This window comes from Brienomyrus brachyistius, chromosome 8 (genome assembly GCF_023856365.1).
Source record: "Brienomyrus brachyistius isolate T26 chromosome 8, BBRACH_0.4, whole genome shotgun sequence".
NCBI lineage: Eukaryota > Metazoa > Chordata > Actinopteri > Osteoglossiformes > Mormyridae > Brienomyrus > Brienomyrus brachyistius.
In genome coordinates, this window is record NC_064540.1 from 9,711,202 (window position 1) to 9,738,526 (window position 27,325).

At 39.9% G+C, this 27,325-nt stretch overlaps 3 protein-coding genes across 11 annotated transcripts in view; all 3 read left to right on the forward strand.

Moving 5' to 3' along the window:
* On the forward strand, nucleotides 1-23,886 carry LOC125747107 (leucine-rich repeat-containing protein 15-like). Of its 6 annotated transcripts, none has more exons than XM_049021871.1 (3): nucleotides 11-191; nucleotides 8,624-9,335; nucleotides 22,531-23,886. In XM_049021871.1, the coding sequence occupies exons 2-3, from the start codon at nucleotides 8,630-8,632 to the stop codon at nucleotides 23,058-23,060; spliced, it is 1,236 nt and encodes a 411-aa protein (XP_048877828.1). In that variant the 5' UTR covers nucleotides 11-191; nucleotides 8,624-8,629; the 3' UTR covers nucleotides 23,061-23,886. The 6 variants fall into 6 exon arrangements, with proteins under 6 accessions (XP_048877826.1, XP_048877828.1, XP_048877823.1 ...); XM_049021870.1 differs by lacking the exon at nucleotides 8,624-9,335 and adding an exon at nucleotides 15,222-15,933 and having other exon boundaries at nucleotides 17-191; XM_049021869.1 differs by lacking the exons at nucleotides 8,624-9,335; nucleotides 22,531-23,886 and adding an exon at nucleotides 2,026-4,093 and having other exon boundaries at nucleotides 1-191.
* LOC125747758 (leucine-rich repeat-containing protein 15-like) overlaps nucleotides 5,180-27,325 on the forward strand; it is a 31,254-nt gene continuing 9,108 nt past the window's right edge. Inside the window, exon 1 of the mRNA XM_049023230.1 lies at nucleotides 5,180-5,250. Within this exon, the coding sequence (XP_048879187.1) occupies nucleotides 5,195-5,250 (56 nt within the window). The 5' untranslated portion in view covers nucleotides 5,180-5,194. The remainder of the gene's footprint in view (nucleotides 5,251-27,325) is intronic.
* The window catches only part of LOC125747108 (leucine-rich repeat-containing protein 15-like), a 24,087-nt gene continuing 3,158 nt past the window's right edge, over nucleotides 6,397-27,325 (forward strand). The window contains exon 1 of one of the 4 annotated variants that reach the window (XM_049021872.1): nucleotides 6,397-6,789. The gene's annotated coding sequence lies outside the window, so the exon portion shown is untranslated. Of the gene's footprint in view, nucleotides 6,790-12,980; nucleotides 13,388-19,577; nucleotides 19,985-26,176; nucleotides 26,582-27,325 lie in introns of those variants that run through there. The other 3 variants (XM_049021875.1, XM_049021874.1, XM_049021873.1) reach the window with 3 other exon arrangements.

Consider the following 27,325-nt stretch of genomic DNA (forward strand, 5'->3'; position numbering starts at 1 on the left):
AACATCTGCTTATCACTAAGAGCAGAAGGGTAGGAACTCTGCTAGATCACATGACGGGATGGTGCAGAACTGGAGGACTGCTTTGGAAGATAAGCAGATATCAACGTGAAACTTCATATTAAGCTGTTTACTCTCTCTTTTTCTCCATCTGCTAAAGTGGTCGGCTAACTGCAAGAGACTTAAACTTACAGGTAAGATGAGTCCTTCATTTATTTGATGAGTTTTTATGAATTCCTTCAGAGGAAAAGTTACAAAAGTATGTGTTTCTTTGCCAAAATAAATCTGTGTTTAAATATTCCCAGTAATGTAGGAAGATAATTACTTGTGCAGACATGACACACTTAAAAAATCCATATTAGCATATCTGAAATAATCGAATAGGTTGCTGGTATATAATTGGTACTGTGGATTTCTATTTACTAAATTTACAATTTTCTGCAGGGGGTGGTGCAGTAGTGCAGTGGTTGGCACTGTTACCTCGCACCTCTGGCACTAGGTGTCTCTGCCATGGCTGTGTGTGTGTGGAGTTTGCATGTTCTCCCTGTGTTGTTTTGGGATTTCCTCTAGAAACTGCTCCTCTAGTTTCCCCCAAAGTCCAAAAACGAGGTTAATTGGAGTTGCTGAATTGCTGCTAGGTGTGCATGTATAAGTGAATGGTGTGTGAATGTGCCCTGTAATGGGTTGGTGCCCCATCATGGGTTATTCCCTGCCTTACACCCATAGCCACTATGTTCAACATCACACACATGGTCATGCACCATGGTAATTACTTACTACAGGCAAACTTGCTTCACCAATGAGTTTATCTACACGTCTATGGACTGAGGAAGGAAAGCTCCATACTCATAGAGCAGAGGTTCAAAATGCATAACATTTCAACAGAATTCACGCATCCATCCATCCATTTTTCAAACAACTTATCCCATTGGGTCGCGGGGGGTCCGGAGCCTATCCCGGAAGCAATGGGAACAAGGCAGGGAACAACCCAGGATGGGGGGCCAGCCCATCATAGGGCACATTCACACACCAGTCACTCCCACAAGCACACATACAGGCAATTTAGCAAGTCCAATTAGCCTCAGCAAGTCTTTGGACTGTGGGGGGAAACCGGAGGAAACCCCATGACGACATGGGGAGAACATGCAAAATCTGCACACAAGTGACCCAGGCGGAGACTCGAACCCAGGTTCACCCAAGAACCCAGACGTGTGAGGCAACAGTGGTAACCACTGCACCACCATGCCGCCCCATCAACAGAATTCATTTCTATTTTAATAGTTTTAAATAGGTTTTTTGAATCATTATCTGAACCAGATTGTCAAGGAGATACGAATAACATCAGATTTTGTTCCTTTTAGAAAAACCAAAGAAGGTTTTCCTACCCATTTGTTTGATCATTTGGTTTTATGTTCAAGTGGTGGCCAGTGTTCTCCTCCAAGATAATCTAAGTGATTTTACATAATCACGTGAGAGTTTTGTGCAAAGCACAGGCAGGGATGAAAGTGTCTCTGTCTCAGACACCTCAGTTAGGGGGCGTTCGGCCATCCAGGTGCTGATGTCACTCTAACTAGCAGTGATGTGCAAGGAGATCAGGAGGGAACATGAAGTGCAGTTATTATTGCGGACATGTGAGATGATGAAATTTCATTCACGGTGAAAGATGATTGTTTTGGTATCTAGGTTATTATGCCAACCTCACTGACATGAGAAGTATGATTTCAGTGTACATTCCGATTTCCGGGAGAAAATACTGATGTCTATCGAACAATATATTCAGCTCATGCCATTGTGCCAAGTTTTTCAAACTTTCAGCCTTCTGTTACTCTTGTGTCATCATAAGTCCCAAACTCTTAATTACTGAGTAATTATCGAGACTGAAATGTCATAGTAAAGAAAACAAAAGTAGCCTACTGCAAACTTAACATTTCTTGAAGTAATCAACCCTAAGCTGTTGTTTGATTGCTAGTATATGCTTGGTATTGTCAATTTAAATTTAATAAATACACTTTTATGTTTCTTTTTTAGGCAAATATGAATTATCAAATCTACATTCTCCTTCTGCCTGCGTTGTATGACGTGTGCCTGTGTTGTTCAGCTGGAAAAGAGGCCAATAAAGTTTGCTGTAAGGACTCGGTAACCAAAATCCCAGAGACTTTGGACAGCAACATCACTAGTATATCCTTTTTCAAAAGCAAAATATTCACCATTCCGCCAAGAGCTTTTATCAATATGTCTCACATAGAGAATCTGGAATTCCTTTCTACTCCTATCACAACCATCGAGGCAGGTGCATTTGAAGGTTTACATAACTTGAAGGCAATTGAATTTATAAGTACGTCAATAACATCAATTCCAATGGGAGCTTTTCAGGATCTGCCAAGCCTAGAGAAGCTTGTTTTAAAAAGCAACAAAATAAAATTTTTGGAAAAAGGACTTTTCGATGGTCTTGAAAAGCTGAAGGAACTGGGCCTGAACATGAATGAAATTGTTTCAATTGATGAAGGAATTTTCGATCAGCTGGATGGCCTACAAGCACTTCATTTGGGCAGGAATACCATCACTTCTGTCTCCAAAGAGATGTTTGAAAAACTGAGTAAATTAGAAATCATCAGACTCTATGACAATCAGCTTAGCATCATTCCAGATGAGATCTTTAGTAATCTAACAAACCTTAAAGAGATTGCTTTACAGGGCAACAAAATCAGTGTTCTACCCCCAAAACTATTTTATAATAAACCTAATTTGGAAAAAATATATTTGGAAGATAATCTATTGACTGAATTGCCTCATGAGATATTTATGAATCTTTCTTCATTGAAAATATTAAGACTTCAAAACAACCAACTAGTAAGTCTTCCACCTTTTCTCTTTGGGATGATGCCAAACATAACGGAGCTCGATCTCAGTAAAAACAACCTCGCTGCCCTTTCAAAAGATGTATTTGGCTCTATTGCAGAATTCAAAAACTTTGACACCCTTAAATTGTCCCGTAATAATTTGAAAAACCTCCCAGAAGGAATATTTGACTCTGTTTCTATCAGTCGAGTTCATCTGGAAAAAAACCCCTGGAACTGTGACTGCAAGTTCATACCTCTCTTCCAATGGATGAAACGAAACAAGTCAAATATATTTAGATTCTCAAGTCTTAAGTGTGCAAGCCCAGAACATTTAAAAGGACAAATTATTGAGTCCCTAAAAGAGGACCAGCTGGTATGTACGTTTACTTTGCCTCCCACGACAACAATCAGCATGTTTAACACCACCTAAAAAACAACACCTTCAGTCAAACTGACAAGCACATTCCCTGCAGCTACAACCTCCATCACTACACAGACAAGTGAATTACCCAGCATACCCACACCCACAATGTCAACCACTGCAACTACGGCAACAACAATGGGAACGATGTACTGTAATCGACAGCCACTATTTTGACAACTATGCCTACAAGTTCAACACTGCTAAGCACTTTGACAAATACCACCAGTCCCCCAGTAACCACCACGGAGAAGCACCCAACAACTGGCCTTCCTTCACCTGTTCTTTTTGTTACAACCCAGAGACAACCTGCACAACTTCAGTCAACGCAGAAGAGCTTTGCTTGTATGGACACATCCTATTCCTATCCATCCTTCTACACAATCAAATAAGATAATCTGCCCAATAATCCTGGCTTTATTTACTTACTCCTTTTACTGGTCCCTTCAATTTTGGGAATTTAAAACTAGCAGAAGCTTACATCAATAGCTGCCTGCTCTGTGTTAATCATCTGAAAGACAACTTGCTATACCTGGACTTATTTACAGTGATTATTACTGATGCCAAACATATATTGTCTATAATAACGTATACTTGTTTATTATTTGAAATTTGTGCATATGTTGACAACTAGAGTAAATTTAAATGTTTGCTACTGCATACAAAAATTGTTGTTCTTGGACTTTAATCACTGTGTCAACTTTCTGCATGTCATACTGTGCAACTACTGAACTTAGCTAATGAATGAATGTATGAAGTTGTTTTCTCAAAAATTTTATTTGCTGCATGTCTGTCAACAAAATGATTGTCAGATTAAACAATTTTCATCACGATAGCCCAAATCTTCTTAGAATAATTATTTGTGTTTTTCCACAAAAAAGTCCAATTACCTAGTTAGAAATTAATGTCCTCCTTGTCTATCATGTAAAAATCTGAAAACTATAATATGTTCAAATTTTTTTTTATTTCAAAACCTGAACTTCTGAACACAAGATGGCTCCTACTTCACTGCAGTGTCCATTCCTCCAGTATTTTTTAACTGGAGCAGGATGTAAATAAACATGATTTTTAGCAAATGGGCTGCCATTTCCAAAAGCGCAAATGTGGTAATAAAGTGTAATAAAAATGTTTTACCATACAGTTACTGTGACGCCCGCTCCGTCCGCTCCTCGTGTGTGTGCCACGCCCCCTGATTACCCACGTGTACTTCCCTGATCGTCTCCAGCTTTGTCCATTTACTTTGCTTGGTCCTGTCTTATTTAAGTCCTGGTCTTACCTGTTTGCCTTGTCTGTCATTGATGTTAGTCGCGTCAGATGTTACCCGCTATCCGTTCCCCCGATTCCCTTATTAAAACCCCAGTTTGCCCCGTAATTCGCCTGTCTGCCTGCTTCCTGTCTGCTCGCCTGCCTGTTCGCCCTACCGGCTTCCAGCGTCCCGTGACAGTTACACGGAAATGAAAGTGCACCTTCTGCCGATTCGAGGGTTTTACGTGTCAGGACACACAGAGAGCAAGTTGGGGGAGTGTTACAAGAATTTCTCCATGAGGATCAATAAAAGTGCCCGTTATTAACACATAACATATTACACCACGTCATTATTTATTCAACAAAAACTAAGCCAAAATGCAGAAGCATTGTGTGAAAAATTGATGCATCAAAAGTATGACAGAGTGAACCCTTAATGCTTCCACAGCAATTAAGAGGGTAACTAGCAGCCAGGTGCTGCTAATCAAATGCACTTGATTAATTGATCATCAGCAAGTACTGTATGACCACCTCTATAAAAGCAGACGTTTTGGCAGTTTTGCTAGTCTGCAGCATTTGAATGTTGTTAACACAATGCCAAGGAAAAAAAAAAACATCAATGATCTTAGAGAAGTTATTGTTGCTACCCTTCAGTCTGGGATGTGTTACAAGGCCATTTCCAAACAATTTGATGTCCCAACAATTTGACCTTCCCAGGAGTGGACGTCCCAGCAAATTCAGCCCAAGGTAAGACTATGCAATGCTCAGAGAAAATGAAAAAAACCCAAGAGCTACATCTCAGAATCTACAGGCCTCAGTTGGCATGTTAAATGTTAAAGTGTATGACAGTACAATTGGAAAAAGACTGAACAAGTATGGTTTGTTTAGAAGGGCTGCCAGGAGGAAGCCCCTTCTCTCTAAATAGAACATGGCAGCACTGTTTAGGTTTGCAAAGTAGCATCTGAACAAACACAAGATTTCTGGAACAATGTCCTTTGGATGTACGAGCCCGAAGTGGAGGTGTTTGACGACGAGGCAGAGCACCACATTTGGCGAACACCAAACACAGCATATCAGCACAAACACCTCATACCAACTGTCAAGCATGGTGGTGGAGGGGTGATTTGGGCTGATTCTGCAGCCACAAGGCCTGAACATCTTAGGGTCATTGGGTCAATCATGAACTCCTTTGTATACTAAAGTATTGTAGAGTCAAATCTGAGGCCATCTGTCCAACAGGTAAAGCTTGGCCGAAATTGGGTAAAATCTACAACATAAAGGCTGAAAAAGAAAATAATGAAGGAGTTGCAATGACCTGGTCAAAGTCCAGACCTCAACCTGATTGAAATGTTGGGGCAGTTCCTTAAGAAACCTGTGCATAAACAAATGCCTACAAACTTCAATGAACTGAAGCAGTGCTGTAAAGAAGAGTGGCCAAAATTCCTCTACAACAATGTGAGAGACTAATAGTTATACAGAAAACGATGACTTCAAGTTATTGCTGCAAAAGGTAGTTCTACAGGCTATTGAGTCATGGAGTGTACTTAGTTTTTCACACATTGCCTCTCCATTTTGGCTTCATTTTGTGAAAAAAATTATGACCTGTTGTGTGGAATCTGTTGTGTGTTGTTTTAGACCTGAGGTTAGATTTAAATAATTTCAGAACCGCGAAAGGACAAGATGATTATTTTTATTATGATCTGATACATAAAACCATAGAACTGAAAGAACCATAGAAGTTTCTCTTTCACTCACAGACCAGAAGATGCAATTCAAAATACATAACATTTCACCATCATCGTTATTATTATTATATATTATTCTATATTATCTGTGGCAGCTAGAACCACCTGCCAGACGCTGGTATGAGAAGTGTACTGCTTACTACTGTACCGTAGTAAAACGCTCAAACTTTAGCCAGGCCCAGCAGTTTTTAAAAAGAAAAAGGTTTTCCATGGAAATCATCAAGTAACAATGTGTCAATGTGCACATGTGCATTTGTGAGTCAATAATATTCAGCGTGCTGAGGTTAATTCCAAAATGCTGGTATGTATGTGAACGTAATTAGTGTGCAGTTGCACAGTACAGAGACAGCAACATCTGCTTATCACTAAGAGCAGAAGGGTAGGAACTCTGCTAGATCACATGACGGGATGGTGCAGAACTGGAGGACTGCTTTGGAAGATAAGCAGATATCAACGTGAAACTTCATATTAAGCTGTTTACTCTCTCTTTTTCTCCATCTGCTAAAGTGGTCGGCTAACTGCAAGAGACTTAAACTTACAGGTAAGATGAGTCCTTCATTTATTTGATGAGTTTTTATGAATTCCTTCAGAGGAAAAGTTACAAAAGTATGTGTTTCTTTGCCAAAATAAATCTGTGTTTAAATATTCCCAGTAATGTAGGAAGATAATTACTTGTGCAGACATGACACACTTAAAAAATCCATATTAGCATATCTGAAATAATCGAATAGGTTGCTGGTATATAATTGGTACTGTGGATTTCTATTTACTAAATTTACAATTTTCTGCAGGGGGTGGTGCAGTAGTGCAGTGGTTGGCACTGTTACCTCGCACCTCTGGCACTAGGTGTCTCTGCCATGGCTGTGTGTGTGTGGAGTTTGCATGTTCTCCCTGTGTTGTTTTGGGATTTCCTCTAGAAACTGCTCCTCTAGTTTCCCCCAAAGTCCAAAAACGAGGTTAATTGGAGTTGCTGAATTGCTGCTAGGTGTGCATGTATAAGTGAATGGTGTGTGAATGTGCCCTGTAATGGGTTGGTGCCCCATCATGGGTTATTCCCTGCCTTACACCCATAGCCACTATGTTCAACATCACACACATGGTCATGCACCATGGTAATTACTTACTACAGGCAAACTTGCTTCACCAATGAGTTTATCTACACGTCTATGGACTGAGGAAGGAAAGCTCCATACTCATAGAGCAGAGGTTCAAAATGCATAACATTTCAACAGAATTCACGCATCCATCCATCCATTTTTCAAACAACTTATCCCATTGGGTCGCGGGGGGTCCGGAGCCTATCCCGGAAGCAATGGGAACAAGGCAGGGAACAACCCAGGATGGGGGGCCAGCCCATCATAGGGCACATTCACACACCAGTCACTCCCACAAGCACACATACAGGCAATTTAGCAAGTCCAATTAGCCTCAGCAAGTCTTTGGACTGTGGGGGGAAACCGGAGGAAACCCCATGACGACATGGGGAGAACATGCAAAATCTGCACACAAGTGACCCAGGCGGAGACTCGAACCCAGGTTCACCCAAGAACCCAGACGTGTGAGGCAACAGTGGTAACCACTGCACCACCATGCCGCCCCATCAACAGAATTCATTTCTATTTTAATAGTTTTAAATAGGTTTTTTGAATCATTATCTGAACCAGATTGTCAAGGAGATACGAATAACATCAGATTTTGTTCCTTTTAGAAAAACCAAAGAAGGTTTTCCTACCCATTTGTTTGATCATTTGGTTTTATGTTCAAGTGGTGGCCAGTGTTCTCCTCCAAGATAATCTAAGTGATTTTACATAATCACGTGAGAGTTTTGTGCAAAGCACAGGCAGGGATGAAAGTGTCTCTGTCTCAGACACCTCAGTTAGGGGGCGTTCGGCCATCCAGGTGCTGATGTCACTCTAACTAGCAGTGATGTGCAAGGAGATCAGGAGGGAACATGAAGTGCAGTTATTATTGCGGACATGTGAGATGATGAAATTTCATTCACGGTGAAAGATGATTGTTTTGGTATCTAGGTTATTATGCCAACCTCACTGACATGAGAAGTATGATTTCAGTGTACATTCCGATTTCCGGGAGAAAATACTGATGTCTATCGAACAATATATTCAGCTCATGCCATTGTGCCAAGTTTTTCAAACTTTCAGCCTTCTGTTACTCTTGTGTCATCATAAGTCCCAAACTCTTAATTACTGAGTAATTATCGAGACTGAAATGTCATAGTAAAGAAAACAAAAGTAGCCTACTGCAAACTTAACATTTCTTGAAGTAATCAACCCTAAGCTGTTGTTTGATTGCTAGTATATGCTTGGTATTGTCAATTTAAATTTAATAAATACACTTTTATGTTTCTTTTTTAGGCAAATATGAATTATCAAATCTACATTCTCCTTCTGCCTGCGTTGTATGACGTGTGCCTGTGTTGTTCAGCTGGAAAAGAGGCCAATAAAGTTTGCTATAAGGACTCGGTAACCAAAATCCCAGAGACTTTGGACAGCAACATCACTAGTATATCCTTTTTCAAAAGCAAAATATTCACCATTCCGCCAAGAGCTTTTATCAATATGTCTCACATAGAGAATCTGGAATTCCTTTCTACTCCTATCACAACCATCGAGGCAGGTGCATTTGAAGGTTTACATAACTTGAAGGCAATTGAATTTATAAGTACGTCAATAACATCAATTCCAATGGGAGCTTTTCAGGATCTGCCAAGCCTAGAGAAGCTTGTTTTAAAAAGCAACAAAATAAAATTTTTGGAAAAAGGACTTTTCGATGGTCTTGAAAAGCTGAAGGAACTGGGCCTGAACATGAATGAAATTGTTTCAATTGATGAAGGAATTTTCGATCAGCTGGATGGCCTACAAGCACTTCATTTGGGCAGGAATACCATCACTTCTGTCTCCAAAGAGATGTTTGAAAAACTGAGTAAATTAGAAATCATCAGACTCTATGACAATCAGCTTAGCATCATTCCAGATGAGATCTTTAGTAATCTAACAAACCTTAAAGAGATTGCTTTACAGGGCAACAAAATCAGTGTTCTACCCCCAAAACTATTTTATAATAAACCTAATTTGGAAAAAATATATTTGGAAGATAATCTATTGACTGAATTGCCTCATGAGATATTTATGAATCTTTCTTCATTGAAAATATTAAGACTTCAAAACAACCAACTAGTAAGTCTTCCACCTTTTCTCTTTGGGATGATGCCAAACATAACGGAGCTCGATCTCAGTAAAAACAACCTCGCTGCCCTTTCAAAAGATGTATTTGGCTCTATTGCAGAATTCAAAAACTTTGACACCCTTAAATTGTCCCGTAATAATTTGAAAAACCTCCCAGAAGGAATATTTGACTCTGTTTCTATCAGTCGAGTTCATCTGGAAAAAAACCCCTGGAACTGTGACTGCAAGTTCATACCTCTCTTCCAATGGATGAAACGAAACAAGTCAAATATATTTAGATTCTCAAGTCTTAAGTGTGCAAGCCCAGAACATTTAAAAGGACAAATTATTGAGTCCCTAAAAGAGGACCAGCTGGTATGTACGTTTACTTTGCCTCCCACGACAACAATCAGCATGTTTAACACCACCTAAAAAACAACACCTTCAGTCAAACTGACAAGCACATTCCCTGCAGCTACAACCTCCATCACTACACAGACAAGTGAATTACCCAGCATACCCACACCCACAATGTCAACCACTGCAACTACGGCAACAACAATGGGAACGATGTACTGTAATCGACAGCCACTATTTTGACAACTATGCCTACAAGTTCAACACTGCTAAGCACTTTGACAAATACCACCAGTCCCCCAGTAACCACCACGGAGAAGCACCCAACAACTGGCCTTCCTTCACCTGTTCTTTTTGTTACAACCCAGAGACAACCTGCACAACTTCAGTCAACGCAGAAGAGCTTTGCTTGTATGGACACATCCTATTCCTATCCATCCTTCTACACAATCAAATAAGATAATCTGCCCAATAATCCTGGCTTTATTTACTTACTCCTTTTACTGGTCCCTTCAATTTTGGGAATTTAAAACTAGCAGAAGCTTACATCAATAGCTGCCTGCTCTGTGTTAATCATCTGAAAGACAACTTGCTATACCTGGACTTATTTACAGTGATTATTACTGATGCCAAACATATATTGTCTATAATAACGTATACTTGTTTATTATTTGAAATTTGTGCATATGTTGACAACTAGAGTAAATTTAAATGTTTGCTACTGCATACAAAAATTGTTGTTCTTGGACTTTAATCACTGTGTCAACTTTCTGCATGTCATACTGTGCAACTACTGAACTTAGCTAATGAATGAATGTATGAAGTTGTTTTCTCAAAAATTTTATTTGCTGCATGTCTGTCAACAAAATGATTGTCAGATTAAACAATTTTCATCACGATAGCCCAAATCTTCTTAGAATAATTATTTGTGTTTTTCCACAAAAAAGTCCAATTACCTAGTTAGAAATTAATGTCCTCCTTGTCTATCATGTAAAAATCTGAAAACTATAATATGTTCAAATTTTTTTTTATTTCAAAACCTGAACTTCTGAACACAAGATGGCTCCTACTTCACTGCAGTGTCCATTCCTCCAGTATTTTTTAACTGGAGCAGGATGTAAATAAACATGATTTTTAGCAAATGGGCTGCCATTTCCAAAAGCGCAAATGTGGTAATAAAGTGTAATAAAAATGTTTTACCATACAGTTACTGTGACGCCCGCTCCGTCCGCTCCTCGTGTGTGTGCCACGCCCCCTGATTACCCACGTGTACTTCCCTGATCGTCTCCAGCTTTGTCCATTTACTTTGCTTGGTCCTGTCTTATTTAAGTCCTGGTCTTACCTGTTTGCCTTGTCTGTCATTGATGTTAGTCGCGTCAGATGTTACCCGCTATCCGTTCCCCCGATTCCCTTATTAAAACCCCAGTTTGCCCCGTAATTCGCCTGTCTGCCTGCTTCCTGTCTGCTCGCCTGCCTGTTCGCCCTACCGGCTTCCAGCGTCCCGTGACAGTTACACGGAAATGAAAGTGCACCTTCTGCCGATTCGAGGGTTTTACGTGTCAGGACACACAGAGAGCAAGTTGGGGGAGTGTTACAAGAATTTCTCCATGAGGATCAATAAAAGTGCCCGTTATTAACACATAACATATTACACCACGTCATTATTTATTCAACAAAAACTAAGCCAAAATGCAGAAGCATTGTGTGAAAAATTGATGCATCAAAAGTATGACAGAGTGAACCCTTAATGCTTCCACAGCAATTAAGAGGGTAACTAGCAGCCAGGTGCTGCTAATCAAATGCACTTGATTAATTGATCATCAGCAAGTACTGTATGACCACCTCTATAAAAGCAGACGTTTTGGCAGTTTTGCTAGTCTGCAGCATTTGAATGTTGTTAACACAATGCCAAGGAAAAAAAAAAACATCAATGATCTTAGAGAAGTTATTGTTGCTACCCTTCAGTCTGGGATGTGTTACAAGGCCATTTCCAAACAATTTGATGTCCCAACAATTTGACCTTCCCAGGAGTGGACGTCCCAGCAAATTCAGCCCAAGGTAAGACTATGCAATGCTCAGAGAAAATGAAAAAAACCCAAGAGCTACATCTCAGAATCTACAGGCCTCAGTTGGCATGTTAAATGTTAAAGTGTATGACAGTACAATTGGAAAAAGACTGAACAAGTATGGTTTGTTTAGAAGGGCTGCCAGGAGGAAGCCCCTTCTCTCTAAATAGAACATGGCAGCACTGTTTAGGTTTGCAAAGTAGCATCTGAACAAACACAAGATTTCTGGAACAATGTCCTTTGGATGTACGAGCCCGAAGTGGAGGTGTTTGACGACGAGGCAGAGCACCACATTTGGCGAACACCAAACACAGCATATCAGCACAAACACCTCATACCAACTGTCAAGCATGGTGGTGGAGGGGTGATTTGGGCTGATTCTGCAGCCACAAGGCCTGAACATCTTAGGGTCATTGGGTCAATCATGAACTCCTTTGTATACTAAAGTATTGTAGAGTCAAATCTGAGGCCATCTGTCCAACAGGTAAAGCTTGGCCGAAATTGGGTAAAATCTACAACATAAAGGCTGAAAAAGAAAATAATGAAGGAGTTGCAATGACCTGGTCAAAGTCCAGACCTCAACCTGATTGAAATGTTGGGGCAGTTCCTTAAGAAACCTGTGCATAAACAAATGCCTACAAACTTCAATGAACTGAAGCAGTGCTGTAAAGAAGAGTGGCCAAAATTCCTCTACAACAATGTGAGAGACTAATAGTTATACAGAAAACGATGACTTCAAGTTATTGCTGCAAAAGGTAGTTCTACAGGCTATTGAGTCATGGAGTGTACTTAGTTTTTCACACATTGCCTCTCCATTTTGGCTTCATTTTGTGAAAAAAATTATGACCTGTTGTGTGGAATCTGTTGTGTGTTGTTTTAGACCTGAGGTTAGATTTAAATAATTTCAGAACCGCGAAAGGACAAGATGATTATTTTTATTATGATCTGATACATAAAACCATAGAACTGAAAGAACCATAGAAGTTTCTCTTTCACTCACAGACCAGAAGATGCAATTCAAAATACATAACATTTCACCATCATCGTTATTATTATTATATATTATTCTATATTATCTGTGGCAGCTAGAACCACCTGCCAGACGCTGGTATGAGAAGTGTACTGCTTACTACTGTACCGTAGTAAAACGCTCAAACTTTAGCCAGGCCCAGCAGTTTTTAAAAAGAAAAAGGTTTTCCATGGAAATCATCAAGTAACAATGTGTCAATGTGCACATGTGCATTTGTGAGTCAATAATATTCAGCGTGCTGAGGTTAATTCCAAAATGCTGGTATGTATGTGAACGTAATTAGTGTGCAGTTGCACAGTACAGAGACAGCAACATCTGCTTATCACTAAGAGCAGAAGGGTAGGAACTCTGCTAGATCACATGACGGGATGGTGCAGAACTGGAGGACTGCTTTGGAAGATAAGCAGATATCAACGTGAAACTTCATATTAAGCTGTTTACTCTCTCTTTTTCTCCATCTGCTAAAGTGGTCGGCTAACTGCAAGAGACTTAAACTTACAGGTAAGATGAGTCCTTCATTTATTTGATGAGTTTTTATGAATTCCTTCAGAGGAAAAGTTACAAAAGTATGTGTTTCTTTGCCAAAATAAATCTGTGTTTAAATATTCCCAGTAATGTAGGAAGATAATTACTTGTGCAGACATGACACACTTAAAAAATCCATATTAGCATATCTGAAATAATCGAATAGGTTGCTGGTATATAATTGGTACTGTGGATTTCTATTTACTAAATTTACAATTTTCTGCAGGGGGTGGTGCAGTAGTGCAGTGGTTGGCACTGTTACCTCGCACCTCTGGCACTAGGTGTCTCTGCCATGGCTGTGTGTGTGTGGAGTTTGCATGTTCTCCCTGTGTTGTTTTGGGATTTCCTCTAGAAACTGCTCCTCTAGTTTCCCCCAAAGTCCAAAAACGAGGTTAATTGGAGTTGCTGAATTGCTGCTAGGTGTGCATGTATAAGTGAATGGTGTGTGAATGTGCCCTGTAATGGGTTGGTGCCCCATCATGGGTTATTCCCTGCCTTACACCCATAGCCACTATGTTCAACATCACACACATGGTCATGCACCATGGTAATTACTTACTACAGGCAAACTTGCTTCACCAATGAGTTTATCTACACGTCTATGGACTGAGGAAGGAAAGCTCCATACTCATAGAGCAGAGGTTCAAAATGCATAACATTTCAACAGAATTCACGCATCCATCCATCCATTTTTCAAACAACTTATCCCATTGGGTCGCGGGGGGTCCGGAGCCTATCCCGGAAGCAATGGGAACAAGGCAGGGAACAACCCAGGATGGGGGGCCAGCCCATCATAGGGCACATTCACACACCAGTCACTCCCACAAGCACACATACAGGCAATTTAGCAAGTCCAATTAGCCTCAGCAAGTCTTTGGACTGTGGGGGGAAACCGGAGGAAACCCCATGACGACATGGGGAGAACATGCAAAATCTGCACACAAGTGACCCAGGCGGAGACTCGAACCCAGGTTCACCCAAGAACCCAGACGTGTGAGGCAACAGTGGTAACCACTGCACCACCATGCCGCCCCATCAACAGAATTCATTTCTATTTTAATAGTTTTAAATAGGTTTTTTGAATCATTATCTGAACCAGATTGTCAAGGAGATACGAATAACATCAGATTTTGTTCCTTTTAGAAAAACCAAAGAAGGTTTTCCTACCCATTTGTTTGATCATTTGGTTTTATGTTCAAGTGGTGGCCAGTGTTCTCCTCCAAGATAATCTAAGTGATTTTACATAATCACGTGAGAGTTTTGTGCAAAGCACAGGCAGGGATGAAAGTGTCTCTGTCTCAGACACCTCAGTTAGGGGGCGTTCGGCCATCCAGGTGCTGATGTCACTCTAACTAGCAGTGATGTGCAAGGAGATCAGGAGGGAACATGAAGTGCAGTTATTATTGCGGACATGTGAGATGATGAAATTTCATTCACGGTGAAAGATGATTGTTTTGGTATCTAGGTTATTATGCCAACCTCACTGACATGAGAAGTATGATTTCAGTGTACATTCCGATTTCCGGGAGAAAATACTGATGTCTATCGAACAATATATTCAGCTCATGCCATTGTGCCAAGTTTTTCAAACTTTCAGCCTTCTGTTACTCTTGTGTCATCATAAGTCCCAAACTCTTAATTACTGAGTAATTATCGAGACTGAAATGTCATAGTAAAGAAAACAAAAGTAGCCTACTGCAAACTTAACATTTCTTGAAGTAATCAACCCTAAGCTGTTGTTTGATTGCTAGTATATGCTTGGTATTGTCAATTTAAATTTAATAAATACACTTTTATGTTTCTTTTTTAGGCAAATATGAATTATCAAATCTACATTCTCCTTCTGCCTGCGTTGTATGACGTGTGCCTGTGTTGTTCAGCTGGAAAAGAGGCCAATAAAGTTTGCTATAAGGACTCGGTAACCAAAATCCCAGAGACTTTGGACAGCAACATCACTAGTATATCCTTTTTCAAAAGCAAAATATTCACCATTCCGCCAAGAGCTTTTATCAATATGTCTCACATAGAGAATCTGGAATTCCTTTCTACTCCTATCACAACCATCGAGGCAGGTGCATTTGAAGGTTTACATAACTTGAAGGCAATTGAATTTATAAGTACGTCAATAACATCAATTCCAATGGGAGCTTTTCAGGATCTGCCAAGCCTAGAGAAGCTTGTTTTAAAAAGCAACAAAATAAAATTTTTGGAAAAAGGACTTTTCGATGGTCTTGAAAAGCTGAAGGAACTGGGCCTGAACATGAATGAAATTGTTTCAATTGATGAAGGAATTTTCGATCAGCTGGATGGCCTACAAGCACTTCATTTGGGCAGGAATACCATCACTTCTGTCTCCAAAGAGATGTTTGAAAAACTGAGTAAATTAGAAATCATCAGACTCTATGACAATCAGCTTAGCATCATTCCAGATGAGATCTTTAGTAATCTAACAAACCTTAAAGAGATTGCTTTACAGGGCAACAAAATCAGTGTTCTACCCCCAAAACTATTTTATAATAAACCTAATTTGGAAAAAATATATTTGGAAGATAATCTATTGACTGAATTGCCTCATGAGATATTTATGAATCTTTCTTCATTGAAAATATTAAGACTTCAAAACAACCAACTAGTAAGTCTTCCACCTTTTCTCTTTGGGATGATGCCAAACATAACGGAGCTCGATCTCAGTAAAAACAACCTCGCTGCCCTTTCAAAAGATGTATTTGGCTCTATTGCAGAATTCAAAAACTTTGACACCCTTAAATTGTCCCGTAATAATTTGAAAAACCTCCCAGAAGGAATATTTGACTCTGTTTCTATCAGTCGAGTTCATCTGGAAAAAAACCCCTGGAACTGTGACTGCAAGTTCATACCTCTCTTCCAATGGATGAAACGAAACAAGTCAAATATATTTAGATTCTCAAGTCTTAAGTGTGCAAGCCCAGAACATTTAAAAGGACAAATTATTGAGTCCCTAAAAGAGGACCAGCTGGTATGTACGTTTACTTTGCCTCCCACGACAACAATCAGCATGTTTAACACCACCTAAAAAACAACACCTTCAGTCAAACTGACAAGCACATTCCCTGCAGCTACAACCTCCATCACTACACAGACAAGTGAATTACCCAGCATACCCACACCCACAATGTCAACCACTGCAACTACGGCAACAACAATGGGAACGATGTACTGTAATCGACAGCCACTATTTTGACAACTATGCCTACAAGTTCAACACTAGTAAGCACTTTGACAAATACCACCAGTCCCCCAGTAACCACCACGGAGAAGCACCCAACAACTGGCCTTCCTTCACCTGTTCTTTTTGTTACAACCCAGAGACAACCTGCACAACTTCAGTCAACGCAGAAGAGCTTTGCTTGTATGGACACATCCTATTCCTATCCATCCTTCTACACAATCAAATAAGATAATCTGCCCAATAATCCTGGCTTTATTTACTTACTCCTTTTACTGGTCCCTTCAATTTTGGGAATTTAAAACTAGCAGAAGCTTACATCAATAGCTGCCTGCTCTGTGTTAATCATCTGAAAGACAACTTGCTATACCTGGACTTATTTACAGTGATTATTACTGATGCCAAACATATATTGTCTATAATAACGTATACTTGTTTATTATTTGAAATTTGTGCATATGTTGACAACTAGAGTAAATTTAAATGTTTGCTACTGCATACAAAAATTGTTGTTCTTGGACTTTAATCACTGTGTCAACTTTCTGCATGTCATACTGTGCAACTACTGAACTTAGCTAATGAATGAATGTATGAAGTTGTTTTCTCAAAAATTTTATTTGCTGCATGTCTGTCAACAAAATGATTGTCAGATTAAACAATTTTCATCACGATAGCCCAAATCTTCTTAGAATAATTATTTGTGTTTTTCCACAAAAAAGTCCAATTACCTAGTTAGAAATTAATGTCCTCCTTGTCTATCATGTAAAAATCTGAAAACTATAATATGTTCAAATTTTTTTTTATTTCAAAACCTGAACTTCTGAACACAAGATGGCTCCTACTTCACTGCAGTGTCCATTCCTCCAGTATTTTTTAACTGGAGCAGGATGTAAATAAACATGATTTTTAGCAAATGGGCTGCCATTTCCAAAAGCGCAAATGTGGTAATAAAGTGTAATAAAAATGTTTTACCATACAGTTACTGTGACGCCCGCTCCGTCCGCTCCTCGTGTGTGTGCCACGCCCCCTGATTACCCACGTGTACTTCCCTGATCGTCTCCAGCTTTGTCCATTTACTTTGCTTGGTCCTGTCTTATTTAAGTCCTGGTCTTACCTGTTTGCCTTGTCTGTCATTGATGTTAGTCGCGTCAGATGTTACCCGCTATCCGTTCCCCCGGTTCCCTTATTAAAACCCCAGTTTGCCCCGTAATTCGCCTGTCTGCCTGCTTCCTGTCTGCTCGCCTGCCTGTTCGCCCTACCGGCTTCCAGCGTCCCGTGACAGTTACACGGAAATGAAAGTGCACCTTCTGCCGATTCGAGGGTTTTACGTGTCAGGACACACAGAGAGCAAGTTGGGGGAGTGTTACAAGAATTTCTCCATGAGGATCAATAAAAGTGCCCGTTATTAACACATAACATATTACACCACGTCATTATTTATTCAACAAAAACTAAGCCAAAATGCAGAAGCATTGTGTGAAAAATTGATGCATCAAAAGTATGACAGAGTGAACCCTTAATGCTTCCACAGCAATTAAGAGGGTAACTAGCAGCCAGGTGCTGCTAATCAAATGCACTTGATTAATTGATCATCAGCAAGTACTGTATGACCACCTCTATAAAAGCAGACGTTTTGGCAGTTTTGCTAGTCTGCAGCATTTGAATGTTGTTAACACAATGCCAAGGAAAAAAAAAACATCAATGATCTTAGAGAAGTTATTGTTGCTACCCTTCAGTCTGGGATGTGTTACAAGGCCATTTCCAAACAATTTGATGTCCCAACAATTTGACCTTCCCAGGAGTGGACGTCCCAGCAAATTCAGCCCAAGGTAAGACTATGCAATGCTCAGAGAAAATGAAAAAAACCCAAGAGCTACATCTCAGAATCTACAGGCCTCAGTTGGCATGTTAAATGTTAAAGTGTATGACAGTACAATTGGAAAAAGACTGAACAAGTATGGTTTGTTTAGAAGGGCTGCCAGGAGGAAGCCCCTTCTCTCTAAATAGAACATGGCAGCACTGTTTAGGTTTGCAAAGTAGCATCTGAACAAACACAAGATTTCTGGAACAATGTCCTTTGGATGTACGAGCCCGAAGTGGAGGTGTTTGACGACGAGGCAGAGCACCACATTTGGCGAACACCAAACACAGCATATCAGCACAAACACCTCATACCAACTGTCAAGCATGGTGGTGGAGGGGTGATTTGGGCTGATTCTGCAGCCACAAGGCCTGAACATCTTAGGGTCATTGGGTCAATCATGAACTCCTTTGTATACTAAAGTATTGTAGAGTCAAATCTGAGGCCATCTGTCCAACAGGTAAAGCTTGGCCGAAATTGGGTAAAATCTACAACATAAAGGCTGAAAAAGAAAATAATGAAGGAGTTGCAATGACCTGGTCAAAGTCCAGACCTCAACCTGATTGAAATGTTGGGGCAGTTCCTTAAGAAACCTGTGCATAAACAAATGCCTACAAACTTCAATGAACTGAAGCAGTGCTGTAAAGAAGAGTGGCCAAAATTCCTCTACAACAATGTGAGAGACTAATAGTTATACAGAAAACGATGACTTCAAGTTATTGCTGCAAAAGGTAGTTCTACAGGCTATTGAGTCATGGAGTGTACTTAGTTTTTCACACATTGCCTCTCCATTTTGGCTTCATTTTGTGAAAAAAATTATGACCTGTTGTGTGGAATCTGTTGTGTGTTGTTTTAGACCTGAGGTTAGATTTAAATAATTTCAGAACCGCGAAAGGACAAGATGATTATTTTTATTATGATCTGATACATAAAACCATAGAACTGAAAGAACCATAGAAGTTTCTCTTTCACTCACAGACCAGAAGATGCAATTCAAAATACATAACATTTCACCATCATCGTTATTATTATTATATATTATTCTATATTATCTGTGGCAGCTAGAACCACCTGCCAGACGCTGGTATGAGAAGTGTACTGCTTACTACTGTACCGTAGTAAAACGCTCAAACTTTAGCCAGGCCCAGCAGTTTTTAAAAAGAAAAAGGTTTTCCATGGAAATCATCAAGTAACAATGTGTCAATGTGCACATGTGCATTTGTGAGTCAATAATATTCAGCGTGCTGAGGTTAATTCCAAAATGCTGGTATGTATGTGAACGTAATTAGTGTGCAGTTGCACAGTACAGAGACAGCAACATCTGCTTATCACTAAGAGCAGAAGGGTAGGAACTCTGCTAGATCACATGACGGGATGGTGCAGAACTGGAGGACTGCTTTGGAAGATAAGCAGATATCAACGTGAAACTTCATATTAAGCTGTTTACTCTCTCTTTTTCTCCATCTGCTAAAGTGGTCGGCTAACTGCAAGAGACTTAAACTTACAGGTAAGATGAGTCCTTCATTTATTTGATGAGTTTTTATGAATTCCTTCAGAGGAAAAGTTACAAAAGTATGTGTTTCTTTGCCAAAATAAATCTGTGTTTAAATATTCCCAGTAATGTAGGAAGATAATTACTTGTGCAGACATGACACACTTAAAAAATCCATATTAGCATATCTGAAATAATCGAATAGGTTGCTGGTATATAATTGGTACTGTGGATTTCTATTTACTAAATTTACAATTTTCTGCAGGGGGTGGTGCAGTAGTGCAGTGGTTGGCACTGTTACCTCGCACCTCTGGCACTAGGTGTCTCTGCCATGGCTGTGTGTGTGTGGAGTTTGCATGTTCTCCCTGTGTTGTTTTGGGATTTCCTCTAGAAACTGCTCCTCTAGTTTCCCCCAAAGTCCAAAAACGAGGTTAATTGGAGTTGCTGAATTGCTGCTAGGTGTGCATGTATAAGTGAATGGTGTGTGAATGTGCCCTGTAATGGGTTGGTGCCCCATCATGGGTTATTCCCTGCCTTACACCCATAGCCACTATGTTCAACATCACACACATGGTCATGCACCATGGTAATTACTTACTACAGGCAAACTTGCTTCACCAATGAGTTTATCTACACGTCTATGGACTGAGGAAGGAAAGCTCCATACTCATAGAGCAGAGGTTCAAAATGCATAACATTTCAACAGAATTCACGCATCCATCCATCCATTTTTCAAACAACTTATCCCATTGGGTCGCGGGGGGTCCGGAGCCTATCCCGGAAGCAATGGGAACAAGGCAGGGAACAACCCAGGATGGGGGGCCAGCCCATCATAGGGCACATTCACACACCAGTCACTCCCACAAGCACACATACAGGCAATTTAGCAAGTCCAATTAGCCTCAGCAAGTCTTTGGACTGTGGGGGGAAACCGGAGGAAACCCCATGACGACATGGGGAGAACATGCAAAATCTGCACACAAGTGACCCAGGCGGAGACTCGAACCCAGGTTCACCCAAGAACCCAGACGTGTGAGGCAACAGTGGTAACCACTGCACCACCATGCCGCCCCATCAACAGAATTCATTTCTATTTTAATAGTTTTAAATAGGTTTTTTGAATCATTATCTGAACCAGATTGTCAAGGAGATACGAATAACATCAGATTTTGTTCCTTTTAGAAAAACCAAAGAAGGTTTTCCTACCCATTTGTTTGATCATTTGGTTTTATGTTCAAGTGGTGGCCAGTGTTCTCCTCCAAGATAATCTAAGTGATTTTACATAATCACGTGAGAGTTTTGTGCAAAGCACAGGCAGGGATGAAAGTGTCTCTGTCTCAGACACCTCAGTTAGGGGGCGTTCGGCCATCCAGGTGCTGATGTCACTCTAACTAGCAGTGATGTGCAAGGAGATCAGGAGGGAACATGAAGTGCAGTTATTATTGCGGACATGTGAGATGATGAAATTTCATTCACGGTGAAAGATGATTGTTTTGGTATCTAGGTTATTATGCCAACCTCACTGACATGAGAAGTATGATTTCAGTGTACATTCCGATTTCCGGGAGAAAATACTGATGTCTATCGAACAATATATTCAGCTCATGCCATTGTGCCAAGTTTTTCAAACTTTCAGCCTTCTGTTACTCTTGTGTCATCATAAGTCCCAAACTCTTAATTACTGAGTAATTATCGAGACTGAAATGTCATAGTAAAGAAAACAAAAGTAGCCTACTGCAAACTTAACATTTCTTGAAGTAATCAACCCTAAGCTGTTGTTTGATTGCTAGTATATGCTTGGTATTGTCAATTTAAATTTAATAAATACACTTTTATGTTTCTTTTTTAGGCAAATATGAATTATCAAATCTACATTCTCCTTCTGCCTGCGTTGTATGACGTGTGCCTGTGTTGTTCAGCTGGAAAAGAGGCCAATAAAGTTTGCTATAAGGACTCGGTAACCAAAATCCCAGAGACTTTGGACAGCAACATCACTAGTATATCCTTTTTCAAAAGCAAAATATTCACCATTCCGCCAAGAGCTTTTATCAATATGTCTCACATAGAGAATCTGGAATTCCTTTCTACTCCTATCACAACCATCGAGGCAGGTGCATTTGAAGGTTTACATAACTTGAAGGCAATTGAATTTATAAGTACGTCAATAACATCAATTCCAATGGGAGCTTTTCAGGATCTGCCAAGCCTAGAGAAGCTTGTTTTAAAAAGCAACAAAATAAAATTTTTGGAAAAAGGACTTTTCGATGGTCTTGAAAAGCTGAAGGAACTGGGCCTGAACATGAATGAAATTGTTTCAATTGATGAAGGAATTTTCGATCAGCTGGATGGCCTACAAGCACTTCATTTGGGCAGGAATACCATCACTTCTGTCTCCAAAGAGATGTTTGAAAAACTGAGTAAATTAGAAATCATCAGACTCTATGACAATCAGCTTAGCATCATTCCAGATGAGATCTTTAGTAATCTAACAAACCTTAAAGAGATTGCTTTACAGGGCAACAAAATCAGTGTTCTACCCCCAAAACTATTTCATAATAAACCTAATTTGAAAAAAATATATTTGGAAGATAATCTATTGACTGAATTGCCTCATGAGATATTTATGAATCTTTCTTCATTGAAAACATTAAGACTTCAAAACAACCAACTAGTAAGTCTTCCACCTTTTCTCTTTGGGATGATGCCAAACATAACGGAGCTTGATCTCAGTGAAAACAACCTCGCTGCCCTTTCAAAAGATGTATTTGGCTCTATTGCAGAATCCAAAAACCTTGACAGACTTAAATTGTCCCGTAATAATTTGAAAAACCTCCCAGAAGGAATATTTGACTCTGTTTCTATCAGTCGAGTTCATCTGGAAAAAAACCCCTGGAACTGTGACTGCAAGTTCATACCTCTCTTCCAATGGATGAAACGAAACAAGTCAAATATATTTAGATTCTCAAGTCTTAAGTGTGCAAGCCCAGAACATTTAAAAGGACAAATTATTGAGTCCCTAAAAGAGGACCAGCTGGTATGTACGTTTACTTTGCCTCCCACGACAACAATCAGCATGTTTAACACCACCTAAAAAACAACACCTTCAGTCAAACTGACAAGCACATTCCCTGCAGCTACAACCTCCATCACTACACAGACAAGTGAATTACCCAGCATACCCACACCCACAATGTCAACCACTGCAACTACGGCAACAACAATGGGAACGATGTACTGTAATCGACAGCCACTATTTTGACAACTATGCCTACAAGTTCAACACTGCTAAGCACTTTGACAAATACCACCAGTCCCCCAGTAACCACCACGGAGAAGCACCCAACAACTGGCCTTCCTTCACCTGTTCTTTTTGTTACAACCCAGAGACAACCTGCACAACTTCAGTCAACGCAGAAGAGCTTTGCTTGTATGGACACATCCTATTCCTATCCATCCTTCTACACAATCAAATAAGATAATCTGCCCAATAATCCTGGCTTTATTTACTTACTCCTTTTACTGGTCCCTTCAATTTTGGGAATTTAAAACTAGCAGAAGCTTAGATCAATAGCTGCCTGCTCTGTGTTAATCATCTGAAAGACAACTTGCTATACCTGGACTTATTTACAGTGATTATTACTGATGCCAAACATATATTGTCTATAATAACGTATACTTGTTTATTATTTGAAATTTGTGCATATGTTGACAACTAGAGTAAATTTAAATGTTTGCTACTGCATACAAAAATTGTTGTTCTTGGACTTTAATCACTGTGTCAACTTTCTGCATGTCATACTGTGCAACTACTGAACTTAGCTAATGAATGAATGTATGAAGTTGTTTTCTCAAAAATTTTATTTGCTGCATGTCTGTCAACAAAATGATTGTCAGATTAAACAATTTTCATCACGATAGCCCAAATCTTCTTAGAATAATTATTTGTGTTTTTCCACAAAAAAGTCCAATTACCTAGTTAGAAATTAATGTCCTCCTTGTCTATCATGTAAAAATCTGAAAACTATAATATGTTCAAATTTTTTTTTATTTCAAAACCTGAACTTCTGAACACAAGATGGCTCCTACTTCACTGCAGTGTCCATTCCTCCAGTATTTTTTAACTGGAGCAGGATGTAAATAAACATGATTTTTAGCAAATGGGCTGCCATTTCCAAAAGCGCAAATGTGGTAATAAAGTGTAATAAAAATGTTTTACCATACAGTTACTGTGACGCCCGCTCCGTCCGCTCCTCGTGTGTGTGCCACGCCCCCTGATTACCCACGTGTACTTCCCTGATCGTCTCCAGCTTTGTCCATTTACTTTGCTTGGTCCTGTCTTATTTAAGTCCTGGTCTTACCTGTTTGCCTTGTCTGTCATTGATGTTAGTCGCGTCAGATGTTACCCGCTATCCGTTCCCCCGGTTCCCTTATTAAAACCCCAGTTTGCCCCGTAATTCGCCTGTCTGCCTGCTTCCTGTCTGCTCGCCTGCCTGTTCGCCCTACCGGCTTCCAGCGTCCCGTGACAGTTACACGGAAATGAAAGTGCACCTTCTGCCGATTCGAGGGTTTTACGTGTCAGGACACACAGAGAGCAAGTTGGGGGAGTGTTACAAGAATTTCTCCATGAGGATCAATAAAAGTGCCCGTTATTAACACATAACATATTACACCACGTCATTATTTATTCAACAAAAACTAAGCCAAAATGCAGAAGCATTGTGTGAAAAATTGATGCATCAAAAGTATGACAGAGTGAACCCTTAATGCTTCCACAGCAATTAAGAGGGTAACTAGCAGCCAGGTGCTGCTAATCAAATGCACTTGATTAATTGATCATCAGCAAGTACTGTATGACCACCTCTATAAAAGCAGACGTTTTGGCAGTTTTGCTAGTCTGCAGCATTTGAATGTTGTTAACACAATGCCAAGGAAAAAAAAAACATCAATGATCTTAGAGAAGTTATTGTTGCTACCCTTCAGTCTGGGATGTGTTACAAGGCCATTTCCAAACAATTTGATGTCCCAACAATTTGACCTTCCCAGGAGTGGACGTCCCAGCAAATTCAGCCCAAGGTAAGACTATGCAATGCTCAGAGAAAATGAAAAAAACCCAAGAGCTACATCTCAGAATCTACAGGCCTCAGTTGGCATGTTAAATGTTAAAGTGTATGACAGTACAATTGGAAAAAGACTGAACAAGTATGGTTTGTTTAGAAGGGCTGCCAGGAGGAAGCCCCTTCTCTCTAAATAGAACATGGCAGCACTGTTTAGGTTTGCAAAGTAGCATCTGAACAAACACAAGATTTCTGGAACAATGTCCTTTGGATGTACGAGCCCGAAGTGGAGGTGTTTGACGACGAGGCAGAGCACCACATTTGGCGAACACCAAACACAGCATATCAGCACAAACACCTCATACCAACTGTCAAGCATGGTGGTGGAGGGGTGATTTGGGCTGATTCTGCAGCCACAAGGCCTGAACATCTTAGGGTCATTGGGTCAATCATGAACTCCTTTGTATACTAAAGTATTGTAGAGTCAAATCTGAGGCCATCTGTCCAACAGGTAAAGCTTGGCCGAAATTGGGTAAAATCTACAACATAAAGGCTGAAAAAGAAAATAATGAAGGAGTTGCAATGACCTGGTCAAAGTCCAGACCTCAACCTGATTGAAATGTTGGGGCAGTTCCTTAAGAAACCTGTGCATAAACAAATGCCTACAAACTTCAATGAACTGAAGCAGTGCTGTAAAGAAGAGTGGCCAAAATTCCTCTACAACAATGTGAGAGACTAATAGTTATACAGAAAACGATGACTTCAAGTTATTGCTGCAAAAGGTAGTTCTACAGGCTATTGAGTCATGGAGTGTACTTAGTTTTTCACACATTGCCTCTCCATTTTGGCTTCATTTTGTGAAAAAAATTATGACCTGTTGTGTGGAATCTGTTGTGTGTTGTTTTAGACCTGAGGTTAGATTTAAATAATTTCAGAACCGCGAAAGGACAAGATGATTATTTTTATTATGATCTGATACATAAAACCATAGAACTGAAAGAACCATAGAAGTTTCTCTTTCACTCACAGACCAGAAGATGCAATTCAAAATACATAACATTTCACCATCATCGTTATTATTATTATATATTATTCTATATTATCTGTGGCAGCTAGAACCACCTGCCAGACGCTGGTATGAGAAGTGTACTGCTTACTACTGTACCGTAGTAAAACGCTCAAACTTTAGCCAGGCCCAGCAGTTTTTAAAAAGAAAAAGGTTTTCCATGGAAATCATCAAGTAACAATGTGTCAATGTGCACATGTGCATTTGTGAGTCAATAATATTCAGCGTGCTGAGGTTAATTCCAAAATGCTGGTATGTATGTGAACGTAATTAGTGTGCAGTTGCACAGTACAGAGACAGCAACATCTGCTTATCACTAAGAGCAGAAGGGTAGGAACTCTGCTAGATCACATGACGGGATGGTGCAGAACTGGAGGACTGCTTTGGAAGATAAGCAGATATCAACGTGAAACTTCATATTAAGCTGTTTACTCTCTCTTTTTCTCCATCTGCTAAAGTGGTCGGCTAACTGCAAGAGACTTAAACTTACAGGTAAGATGAGTCCTTCATTTATTTGATGAGTTTTTATGAATTCCTTCAGAGGAAAAGTTACAAAAGTATGTGTTTCTTTGCCAAAATAAATCTGTGTTTAAATATTCCCAGTAATGTAGGAAGATAATTACTTGTGCAGACATGACACACTTAAAAAATCCATATTAGCATATCTGAAATAATCGAATAGGTTGCTGGTATATAATTGGTACTGTGGATTTCTATTTACTAAATTTACAATTTTCTGCAGGGGGTGGTGCAGTAGTGCAGTGGTTGGCACTGTTACCTCGCACCTCTGGCACTAGGTGTCTCTGCCATGGCTGTGTGTGTGTGGAGTTTGCATGTTCTCCCTGTGTTGTTTTGGGATTTCCTCTAGAAACTGCTCCTCTAGTTTCCCCCAAAGTCCAAAAACGAGGTTAATTGGAGTTGCTGAATTGCTGCTAGGTGTGCATGTATAAGTGAATGGTGTGTGAATGTGCCCTGTAATGGGTTGGTGCCCCATCATGGGTTATTCCCTGCCTTACACCCATAGCCACTATGTTCAACATCACACACATGGTCATGCACCATGGTAATTACTTACTACAGGCAAACTTGCTTCACCAATGAGTTTATCTACACGTCTATGGACTGAGGAAGGAAAGCTCCATACTCATAGAGCAGAGGTTCAAAATGCATAACATTTCAACAGAATTCACGCATCCATCCATCCATTTTTCAAACAACTTATCCCATTGGGTCGCG

Excerpts from the sequence above, each read along its gene's own strand:
- LOC125747107 (XM_049021869.1), top strand. The coding sequence starts at position 2,032 with ATGAATTATCAAATCTACATTCTCCTTCTGCCTGCGTTGTATGACGTG.